We start from the raw sequence: 12,369 nt of genomic DNA on the forward strand, positions 1-12,369 counted from the left end.
TCTGGGTCCTCACTCCTCCTATTGCCAAGGCCCCTTGTGAATGCCTCCAATAAAGCACTAATGGTGTCACATGGTCACTATTCACTAACTCCTTAAGGACAAGGGTAATGACTTATTCTCCTTACCCAGCACGTGGGTAGGAATTCTGAGTCTGTACTGCTTTTGGTCATGGCCCAATTTCAACATGGTCTTGAATCTCAAAATGGGGTAACTTAAATCTGGCATGAAATTCTAAGGTCTTCCAGAGAGAAAGCACTATGACTAGACCCGTGAGTATGCTCAGCCTAGTATCTCTACACAAGAGTCAAACAGAAGACGTTTCCCTACAATTGTTCACAACGGCATAAAGGAAGAGCCCCCAGGCATGCTCTGAAGTTCTTCTATGTCTGTGTGTGTCTAGCAGAGTCCCAGCACTCTGCTTCCCAGCAGCCACACCCACACCCTCCCACAGGAGTGCTGCAAACCGGCTAACTGCAGGGCCTGGGAGGTGGGCGTCCCTTTCAGCTGAGCAAAGTCAGTATCTTCTTCATTTGACAAGTCTGTTTTAGGAGAGAATACAGATACTATACACTAATTTAAGGTTGTTTTAATTATCTTCCAAAGTGCTTATAACATGACAATAGTTTCTTTTAAATAATCTTTAAGCAGTTACAGAGTCAATGACTCTTTAGAATATTATCACCATATTACTAAAGAATCCTTCAATGACCATTAACTCTCATAACAGGGCCAGTATTGTTCTGTAAGTGGAATTAAAAGCCTAAGATATTAGCAAACACACATACACGTATTTTTAAACTACTGTTTAATCAGTTGTAAAGACACACAAATTAGAAAAAAAAACATGTCCTAAACATGTTACAGGTAAGTTAAAAACACCTTTAAAAACCAGCAATAAGCCACCAGCGCAGCTCTGACAGACTAGAAATGAGTGGTTACGAAATTAGCACATCTCAGTTTGACTGACACAGTGGGAGTTTTAATTTACCATACATCAGCAACTAATTTATGAATCTGTTGAAAAATAACACTTCTTTAAAAAAATATTTTGGAATAATAAAAACAGAAAGCACAGAACACCACATTCTATTCTCAACTCGGGAAGGCAAATGTAAATACTAAATTCTGGCTGCTGGAGTTGGGTCTCTCCTCATGTTTGGGCAACTGAGGGCTCAACTACTACTAGGCAGAGATCAAGACACAACGTTTAAAGGAAGGCAGGAATGAAATCACACATGTTCACTCTGTATATGGAAGAATTTCTCACTTCACCTGAATGATTTTACGTTCATTCCTATCGCCTTCTATCATGCCCCTTCTGGTTCAGAGGAGCAGTCACGTAAAAGTGACAAGATGGATAAGACTGGTTTGGAACACATTTGTGTTCAATGTTTGATTCCTTTTTCCTTGTGATAAAGTCAGAGGCAAATGTACTTCATTGATAAATCTGTGTGCGCAGAACCAAAAATACATAAAATTGGGAAAGAGGCATATTTTAAAAGTCTGTCAAACTCTCAACATGTATTTTTGTCCTTTAATGCGAAAGTACAGGGAGGAATATTCAAATTGATTTCCCAAGAAAATTAACCTAAAATAGCAAACATGAAACAGCTAAGACTCTGGTGAAAGACAGTCAGTCACCTTTTCCATTTCAAACATGTTACTAAGAAACTGATTAGTCATTTTACTTATGTTGCTCTGTAACTTCTGGTTTTTCACTGGAGCATTTCCATTTATTCTTAGTGTGCCGTTTGATAAAACACGGCTGGAGATGGCTATGCATCGCTGAGTAAGCTTCAGACAGCGGTTCTGCATGGGTCATCACACCATAATTTACAGAACATATAGTCTTAGTGCTGTGTTTTTTCTTTATAAAAGTTGTACTTAAAGAGGAGTTATAATCAGTTTTAAAGGTAAGACAAATTAGTTGGTGTAAAAACTGTGTATTTAGGCTGTGTTTCACAAAATTTCCCAGTCAATGGCCTATGGAGCGTGTCAGTTCTTTATTGGGGTTTGCATAATGTTAAAAAATCTATTAAAATAAATATTATTTTAAAACATACAAAAACATTATTCAGCAGCCTACCAATTAAAATGTAATTGGCTGCAACCTCTGTACAAGAAAAGCCTCAAAAAGCAGCTTAAGCATTGATTATAAGAGCTTTCCTACAAAATACCGACGTGGAAAATTTCATTTTAAAATTTCTGTTGTAATCAGAGTTTCTATAAATAGATTTGACTACTTCGTGTTGCAGAAAAACACTGTAGAGATCCTCTACGTTCTAATCTTTCAAACTCAAATTTCAGAGTGTATTTCTTTTCTTTTCTTTTCTTTTTTTTTTTTTTTTTTTGAGACGGAGTCTCGCTCTATCGCCCAGGCTGGAGTGCAGTGGCGCAATCTGGGCTCACTGCAAGCTCCGCCTCCCGGGTTCACGCCATTCTCCTGCCTCAGCCTCTCCGAGTAGCTGGGACTACAGGCGCCCGCCACCACGCCTGGCTAATTTTTTGTATTTTTAGTAGAGACGGGGTTTCACCGTGGTCTCGATCTCCTGACCTCGTGATCCGCCCGCCTCGGCCTCCCAAAGTGCTGGGATTACAAGCGTGAGCCACCGCGCCCGGCCATTTCTTTTCTTAAATGCAAATCTTTTCCTTCAGCATTGGGAGCACACGTTGATCAAGAAACCCACTTTTACAAGGGCTGGAGAAAACAGAAATTTCAGCATCTGAGATGAGTGTATCAACGACCAGCCACTCATTAAATGCACACTGGGTTAAATGCAGCAGTTTTATAAGGTATTGAGGGCAGTTAAGATTACATCTCACAGTGTTATTTAGGATTCTGCACCTATATTAAATTTCAGCCAGGAAGAACTATTAATGCCTGGATAAAACTCCACAAAATACTAGCTTATATCTAAAACTCTGGACAAATTTTTAGCTAACACAGAAATAGCAGGCACTATTCTGAAACAATTATTCTCTCAAGTAATTTTTCTTTCAATTATAATGTAGAACTGTTAAGACCAATTAACTAATAATTGTGAACAGTTGATAAGGAAACAAAAAAGTATAAATGTCCAGATTTGTTCATGAATATACAAACTAAATACTTACAAGGTACGAATTTTAAATAGGAAAGATTTTTGTCCTAAAACTGATCTAGTCCTTGAGTAAAAGTATAAATTTATAATTATTTTAATGGCAAAAATTTTAAAGCTATTGTTTTCTGCGGTTTAAAATAAGGTGTAACTAAACTAAATATGCTTTAAATATCCTTGAATAACTTTGAGATGTTATATAGTGGTAAACCCTGTCCAGTAGTCAGGAATCTGTATAAAATATTTCAGAGCATATATCTTCTCCAATTCTACACAGCACAGAAACCAACAAAGCAGAGAGAGCAAAAGGAAAACATGTTTTCTTCAGCAGAGACTATTTCATTATGCAACACTCATTGTAAGAGCTATTGCCAGTGGAAAAAGTATGTTGCCATGCCTTCTGATTTAAGGGATTCAGAGGTTTCACGGTTATCATGACAACCTTTTGAAATGTCAGGGCTTTGAGCTCAAGTAGTAAAAGTCAATGACCATGACAATAGTGTGGACTGTGGATTTGCCCAAGTCCTTGAATCCTACAGACCTTGCTAATGGCTCCGTTCACGACACCCAACTGGTCCTGAACTCTTAGTATTAACCCGTTTGCTTACGGCTGAGGAACTTGGGGTCGACAGGACAGGTGGCTCCTCCAAGTCTTAAGTCTCATGAAAGGCAGAACCAGAATGAAGATCCAGGTGTCCTCCTAGGTCAGCTAGTGCTTAAATGTGAGTTACTGTCACTTTCTAGAAACCTCCTTTTTACTGCACATTTTTCTCAAAAGTGGTATGTTTGGAAATTCTGTGTGTGTCACACATGGTGGAGACCAATAAATATATTTTTGAATCAAATGGACAGTAGTGGCTAATAAGAGAAGTGGTCACCAGACATTTTTGAAGCCAAATAAATCTTCTCTATCCTGCTGGATATTTTAGAAGCTAAATAAATTCCCCCAATTACCCTGAGTTCCAATAAAAATACTTACTTTAAAAACAGAATGAGCCATTTATATAATGGTGACAACTGAGGCATACCAAATTATACTAACTCTTATTGTTTCAAGAAAATGAAATTGAAGGATGAATAATTATTTTTGTTCATTTTTTCCCTGAGTAGTATATAATTAACCAAAAGTATAAATATGATGTTGATTGATTATCTCTGGAGTGATTTCATGATACCTGAATAGTGGAAAATATATAACATAAATATGCATTGAATCTTATTCTATTGATTAAAAAAAAGCAAGCACATAATACAATGAATCCCCTTTCTATTTAACAGGAGTAGACGTACCAGTTTAAAATTCTTCTACTGTAAGTACTAGAAGCAAAATATTAATCTTTGTGACTATTACTTCTCCAAACTAGAGGAGAGCTATCCAAAAACCATTTCATAAAAATAACTAGTTGATTCAGGGGTATGAAAATCAGTCAAACTGGATATGGAATTATTATCTTCAAAGGAACCAGAAAACCAATCAAATATCTTGCTTTCTAGATGACAGTGCTAAGATTATGTTCACTAAGCAAGAAACAGGTAACAGTGACTAAGTGTGTTCACAGGCTGAGAAATAAAGTAAATTCAGGTAATAGAAATGTGATTATTTGTAGGTGGCTAGATAGGCTGAACCAAAAAAAAAAAAGAAGAAAAAAAAACCACACACATACACATACAAAACCCAACAAGTTTGTATTAAGCCTTCTTGTTTTCACTTATGACATGCCTGAACCTGTCTTTTAAATTCTTAATTTGTTCACTTTCTCTATTAAGCAGTCGGATTCTCTGCAACATTAACGAAAATGATCAAACAGTTTACAGGACAGGTACTTTCCATGAACATTCTTTCTATTCTCTCACATTAAACAGCTGGCATAATTTCTTTTCTCTTTTTTCTTTTTTTTTTTTCTTTTTTTGTAAGATGGAGTCTCCCTCTGTCACCCAGGCTTGGAGTGCAGTGGCACAATTTCAGCCCACTGCAACCTCCGCCTCCCAGGTTCAAGCGATTCTCCTGCCTCAGCCTCCCGAGTAGCTGGGATTACAGGTGTGTGCCACCACGCCCGTCTAATTTTTGTATTTTCAGTAGAGACAGGGTTTCACCATGTTAGCCAGGCTGGTCTCGAACTCCTGACCTCAAGTGATCCACCCACCTCGGCCTCCCAAAGTGCTAGGATTATAGGTGTGAGCCACCATGCCCAGCCAACATAATTTCAATGCATGGGAAAACAGAGGAAATTTATTTAGTTATCAATCCTTTCCTGAGAAGGAATGGTAGGGTTAGCCTTATCAGCTGGAAAACACTTACTTTTAGATAAATAAAAATAGATTAGGATATTTCTAAACTTCAAAAAAGACACATTCCCATTTTTGCTGAGACCTCAAACGTTGCAAGTGCATTTGCTTTTCCTTTCTTCTTTAAATGAAGTATTATATAGCGTAAGCCAGATGGTTGCCTTGTCCTTAACTTCATTTGCAAATTTATTAGTGACCCCACCCCCCGAAAAAAAGAGAGAGAGAAACCCATCACAGAAAATTTGCATTTCATTAAAAATTTAAGGCAAAAAGTAAAAGTAAGTTCCATACATAGGTCAAATAAAGGTGAAGTCAGAAGGCTTTGCCCCCCACCCCCGCCACAGGGCAGGAGGTACAATCTGGGGCTGAGGCCGCTCCACTGCCTGGCGTCAAATCCCACTCTTCTGCTTTCAGCTCCTGTGGCCACCACAGTCCTCTGTGGGATCGCAGGAGACGCCTAGTAATCCAAGGCAAGATTAATCGTGGTAAAAATGGCCCATAAAATAAAAGCACATTTTTCCACTTACAGAACCTAAAACTCATTTTAGTAAGAGTTCACAGCAAAATTTTAATGTGAGAAGCGTTTGAAACTGAATTTATATTATTCTCAAAAAATGTCACCCAGACTCAATGACTTTTAGTTTTCATTTCCCTAAAAGTTTCCCAAATATGAATTAAATTGTCAAGGATAAGAAATGGATTAGCCAGATAGTAACCTACCTAGCGATTTCTCTTTCAAAACCTTGAGCAACCTACCAGTATTATTTTCAAAGCCTCTAATTCTACATAATTTATGCCTGATAAATTTAATTTAGGAGTCCAAAGTATCACAAAGTCATTCAACTTTTTTAAGTCTCACATGATGGCGCAGAGCTCTGGCGTGGGGGAGAGGCGGCCGGCAGAGCCGCGGCTGTGCCCCATGCATTCCACCGGAGGCCACACAGTGCTTCTTCATTCCTGCCTTCCTTCGTCACCTCTCTCTTTTAAGAAAAAGAATAAGCTTAAAATATCACATTACCAAACCTTTCATCATGTTTTAAGAAATTCCTTCTGGAAGCGCTCTTTGACTGCACAAGGTAATTAAACTCTCCAGCAAAACCAGCTACCTATAATTTGGCGTCCATTACTGTTTACAGTTTCACTATGGATTGTAGTCATTTGACATACTTTAAGAAAACCCTTCAAATACTGAGATGTTTATTGCATTTAAAAAATATCCACACTCTGAAATATCCTGTTTCAAATTCCTCCTAAAATCCTTTACAACACACAACATCAACTACTGCAGTAGCGTTCTCACAATATTACACTTGAAAATACCATTTAGGAACATATTTTAGGAAATAGAGGGTTTAAGGCAAGACATTCATTTGGAAAAGTTAATTTCTCTCTATCATCCAGATTGACACGATTATTTTTCCACCTCTTCAGTGCCTGGGGATACGCAACGTACATTCAGCAACAGGGCACGCGTGTGACCCTACGGACAAGTGCTGAGGTTGGGAGTGCCCACTGAAATATGGAAATACTCTTACATAAGGCATGGCCCACGGGGACATGGCATGGGAGGGCTTGTTTCGCTCCATTTCCAATCTGGTGTACAGGAAATTCCTTATCTATAACTGTCCATTTCCCCCCAGTTCATTGCTTTTCCAACAAACTCAAACCCTTTGAAAAGGTGCTAAGATTGGTTTCTGTTAACATCAAAAAGAAAAAAAAAAAACAGCCCTTGGAGCCTTCCCGATCACTGCTTTAGTGATGAATGTCTCGAGGCTATTTCTTGATTCTGATTGCAAACATTGTTTGTTGTAGAAAAACTGTTCCATCCCAAAGAATTTTCTCCTTCATCAAACTTTTTGGATTGTGAGAGCTGAATGTTTTCATGTGTATTCTTTCTTTGAGTTTTTTTCACCGGCAACAACAATAATACTAAGATACCAAGAATGTGCAGGCAGTAATACCAGGAGCTAAAAGAAAAAGGGAAGAAGTTTATTAAAATTTGATAATTAATAACCCTTAATAACTGCACACTTGTTAAAATGTCACGTGGCCCACCTCAGGATGTATTTGTTTACTACATTACTACATTATTCTTTTATTTTTCCCCCTCAGGAGAAGAAACCTGACAGTGTAGGCCAGTGGGTATTTATAGCACTGGATAAACCCAGGCTGGTTAGAAGCCTGATTTTCTAGGTAGCATATTACATTCCTTTGTAAGGGTCAGAAGGCCATGGTTAAACAGAATAAAAACAAAAAGGTACATATTAATACCGGTAGCAATCTGAAAATTTCCCTAATCCAGAGAATCAAAAGTTGAGTCAACAAGGAAAATGTGGAGATAGTTAAGACTTTACCAGTCTGGCCTCACCTGCTATTTACTGTCTCTAAGTTACAAATATTCTAATGAGGGGAGTGGCAGAGAAGCAATATTGCTTCTTGATAATTACTTTCATGAAGCAAAGAAAGGCCACATTATTAAAAATATTGAAAACATCATTTCTCAAATTATATAAACCAAATGTAACCTCAACTGTATCTATAGCTGTAAGCTCAAGTGATTCTGAACAAAGTACCTGGGATAGAAAATCTAACCAACAGCCCAATCAAATTTTTAAACATGTACTAATTTTGTTAAAATGGAAACTTTAGCAGGACTTACTTAATGTCTTCCTATATAATTATTGTCATATTTGATTCAATAATTTTTGACTACTCTGTGCTAAGTCATTCTAAATGCCACAGTAATAAAGAATTTATAAAAGAATAAAGTTTTTGATCTCTAAAATATCACCATCTAAGATGGGGGAGTGGAATTTGGTGGGCAGGGAGAGGAGATAAGTAGATTACAAAAATACGGAATTCGAGACAAGACAATTTCTATAATATACAGATCACCACAGTATCAATCAAACATAAAAGACACAGTGAAAAGGAACAAATAAAATATAATTTATTTTCCTTAGGCTGGGTGTGGTGGCTCATGCCTGTAATCCCAGCCCTTTGGGAGGCCAAGGCGGGTGGATCACGAGGTCAGGAGCTCAAGACCAGCCTGGCCAAGATGGTGAAACCCCAGCTCTACCAAAAAAAAAAAAAAATACAAAAATTAGCCGGGTGTAGTGGTGGGTGCCTGTAATCCTAGCTACTTGGGAGGCTGAGGCACAGAATTGCCTGAACCTGGGAGGCAGAGGTTGCAGTGAGCCGAGATTGCACCACTGCACTCCAGCCTGGGCGACAGAGAGAGATTCTGTCTCAAAAAAAAAAAAAAAGATAATTAATAATTCTTTGTAAATAGCTGGTTTTTTCCCCAAAGAAGTTCAGGACAATTAAGCTAACAAGTTTTTTGTTAAATTTAGGAGAGGTTTGAGGCAGTGGTTACCTGGCTGATATTTCTGTGTCTAAATCACTCATCTGAGGGTTGAGTAGTATGAGTCATTCCACAGAGAAACGCCGAGACTTGCTTGGTTCAGAATTAAAAAGTAACTGATAATGCATTTATCAGCAGGAAATGTGGCTGTGGTACTATTTTTCTATTCTATCCAATAGCAAGAAACTTTCTTTTGAAAATAAAGCTATTCCCACTGACAAAGTTTTAAGAGTAACACTTACCTGTAAAACGTGAATGACGGTTTTATAGAAAGAAGTACGAATGGCACAACTGTGTAACTTATTGCTACTTGAGTTACTATCCATGTTATAACATCATAAAATAATTTCAGTTGGGAAGGTTCAATGAAATAATGTCTAAAGTTATTTCTCATCTGAAATAAAGAAACAAAAACATTTGCTGTATCTTTAAATTAACATTACTTATGCAGTTACACTGGTGATATCAACTGTTGGAAGGGTGTGGAGTGGAGTAACTGAAACTCTCCTAAGTTGCTAGTGGGAATGTACACTGCTACTATGGATAAAGTTGGTTCTAAAAAAGCAAATACACATTGTACATACTGTGTATAAAAGAGAGAGAGGGGGGATGAGGAAGTAACAGGGAAAACATAAATGACTGGTGAGTCTGGGTAAAGGGCATATAGAAGTTCTTTGCAACTTTTCTGTAGATTAGATTCTGTATTAAAATAAAAGGTCTCCCCCCAAAAAAAGAAAAGTTTAAGACAACACTGCCTAGAGATCCTTAAATCATATTTGGTAAAATATAGTATATAAATAAAGTTTGGTTTACCTTCATCCTTAACTCTTATTTAACCTCTGCATTTGTGAAAGACAAACTTGGCTTTGCTAATGTGCAAGTGCATGGTGTATTGGGGAATGACAAGTAAATCTAATGGAAGCAGAGAATTCATGTATGCATAGATACCGCGTAATTCTAGAGAGGCAAATGGGGGAAGGGAGGAGGGCATTGGCAGAACTTGAACACCAGGTAGGGAAGAAGCCTATCCTATTCTGTCTGCAATGGGAGGGAGTTAGGTACAGTTTTTAAGCGGAAGAATGGAATGCTGAAAGCCCGTACCTCAGGACAAATGGATTTGTCATTGGTGAACAGGATGGAATCAAGAGCAGGTGACTGCCATGGCGGTGAGCTAGGCAAGAGATAGCGGAGCCTAGCCACTAAGAATTATGGGTTTTGCTAATGTCCTTCCGATGCTTAGAATGTCATTTTCTTCCCCATTATACTTCACTCACTGTTGAGATAACTTTCATCTCTCAAAGTCCAGATCCAAACACCTTCCTAATGGGGCCATCTCTAATTCACCCAACCCAAAGAGACTTCTTCCATCTCTAAACACCTATGCTACTTAGTATTTATAACACCCATGAAATCTGTCACACATGCCTTGTGATGCATGTGTGCGTGCACACACACACATGCATAAGGTATGTACACACACATACACCTTATCCCAAATTAGACTACAAACTACTGGAAGGTACCCTTAGTTAATACTTCTTGAAATTTCCCTCATATATCCCCAAAGTACCTCAAAGTGGAATACAGTAAATATCTGCTAGTTTGTTAAATGAAGCCCTCTTACCTGTAAGTGCCATTAGCAGCTTGTTCAAACATGGTTTTTGTCATGTCACTTTCCTCTAACTGGTCTTCAAGGGCTTACACTAAATTATCCTTCTCCTTACCTCTCTCATGTCACCAACCTAATTCCTCAATTGTTTCCCAAAATATTACTCTAGGTTCTATCTAGGCAAATACTCTAAAGAACTGTGCCCACTTCCAGTGTGGCTCATCCACTGTCTTGGCCTAGCACAGCCTACTCTTCGTCTCAGAGAGGACTCAAAGGTTACGGCTTTCAGGAAACATTTCTAAAATAAACCTACCCATTCTGATCATCTTTATTTAACTCAGTTTTTATCTCTCCTTCAGAAAATTCTGTAAAGACAAAGTAACATTTTGTGAGTGCCTCCTACCTGCCGGCACATAGAAACGTGTTTTCCCCTCACAGGAACTGGGCATGGAGCCTCGCCCGTGGTGAGCGCTCAGCAAACACGCACACAGTTACACACCTCGCTTCTAGTGGAAAGGGCAATCCTGACCGTGGCCAAGGAAAGAGGGTCTACCTTGTAAGAGAGAAGTACTCAGCCTTTTTAACAGTTCAAGCGGACCATTGAATTGTAAAATAAAATTCTTGATACTTACAGCTCGTGCTGCTAATGTCATTAACACCCCTGTTAGAAACGTTAGATAATATCCTGGGTATACCCCGTGCCAAATGGCAGAGAGAATGAACGTCTGGATAGTTGGACTGAAGGAGGTTCGTTCATAACACACCCTAGAAACCATGAAAAACATGGAGAGCCAAGTGGAGTGAGTGACCCGAGTTTACAAAGCCTGCAATGATCATTCTTTTATTACCTGACAGGATTTAGGGTAACTAGAAAAACAAATACAACTTATCTTAGACAATCACTTCTCTATGATCTCAGGGAGGCCATAGCTATTAAGTGTCAAATTTAGGAACATAAAGTTAATTCCCATCTTCTTACTGGTATATATAGTAACTTAAATGATCATTTCTAGTATTTGGGAGTCTATACAATTTACAGAAAGAGTAAGGTTACTTTTATCCTACATTATTTTATTTAAAAAAAATCAATAACTTTCAACTGACCTAATAACACTACTCTTTCTGGAAGATAGACTGTGCTTAGTCTACAGTTTTCCTGTAACAGGGATAGAGAACTCAACTGAAAATAAAGTTTCCCTAAGGTATCAAATTTAAATTATAACAATAACAAAAAATAACACAACAGATTAGCTCAGAGGATCTGAAGCCACTGGGGAGACTGCCAGGCACTGTGAAGAGATGATAGCGTATGCTAGCCATCTCAAGGGATAAAGATGTTTAATTTGTCATTTAAAAAAGGACACTATAAAAAAAGGCTGCTTAGCACCCTATCATTATAGGGGCCGTTTTTTATGAAGTAAATTCAAGATAGGGCAATGTGCTCGCAGGGACGATAAGAGAACCCCTGGGAGAGTGTGCTGTTCCCCAGCTCTGTCCTTCACACCTGTTACTCCACCCAGCCTGTCTTGCCTCTACCTTGCCCTGTTCATGAGACACACTCCTGACACAAACCTCAGGTCAAGCACCCACACTTCCAGGAAGTTCTTCCTGCATCCCTCTGTGCCCTCGCTGTTCCTGCTTTCTCTCTCCTTATCCTCACCACAGGGAACAGCACGTGTCTGATTATACCACTGTGTCTTTAACAAAATTGCGAACTCTTTCACTTTCAGGAGCTGAGTCTTTTTATCTTACTCATCTTTGTTTCCCTTGCCTAACAAATAAAATTTGTTGAATTGAAATATTTAAAACCGGGACTGTTCTGGAGTACCCAGGCATAAGTACTGTGTGCTTGTACAGGCACTTGTTAATTTAAACCACATCTCTACTGAACGCAATCAGGAGCTGCAAAGGAGGATACTGGTGACTTCTGACATTGGCAGAGGCCTTTAAAGGAGACTGAGAGGGCAGGATAGCTGCACCTGCAGGATAGCTGCATTTGCGACTCAAGCCAA

General features: G+C 38.6%; 1 protein-coding gene across 2 annotated transcripts in view; it reads right to left on the reverse strand.

Moving 5' to 3' along the window:
* Nucleotides 1-589: 589 nt before the first annotated feature.
* MBOAT2 (membrane bound O-acyltransferase domain containing 2) overlaps nt 590-12,369 on the reverse strand; it is a 153,322-nt gene continuing 141,542 nt past the window's right edge. For both annotated transcript variants that reach the window (XM_032172165.2, XM_058426795.1), the window contains 3 exons: nt 10,990-11,122; nt 8,991-9,142; nt 590-7,351 (listed from right to left, as the gene is read on the reverse strand). In XM_032172165.2, the coding sequence (XP_032028056.1) occupies nt 7,129-7,351; nt 8,991-9,142; nt 10,990-11,122 (508 nt within the window). In that variant the 3' untranslated portion in view covers nt 590-7,128. The remainder of the gene's footprint in view (nt 7,352-8,990; nt 9,143-10,989; nt 11,123-12,369) is intronic.

This window comes from Hylobates moloch, unplaced genomic scaffold, assembly GCF_009828535.3.
Source record: "Hylobates moloch isolate HMO894 unplaced genomic scaffold, HMol_V3 SCAFFOLD_13, whole genome shotgun sequence".
Taxonomy (NCBI): Eukaryota; Metazoa; Chordata; class Mammalia; order Primates; family Hylobatidae; genus Hylobates; species Hylobates moloch.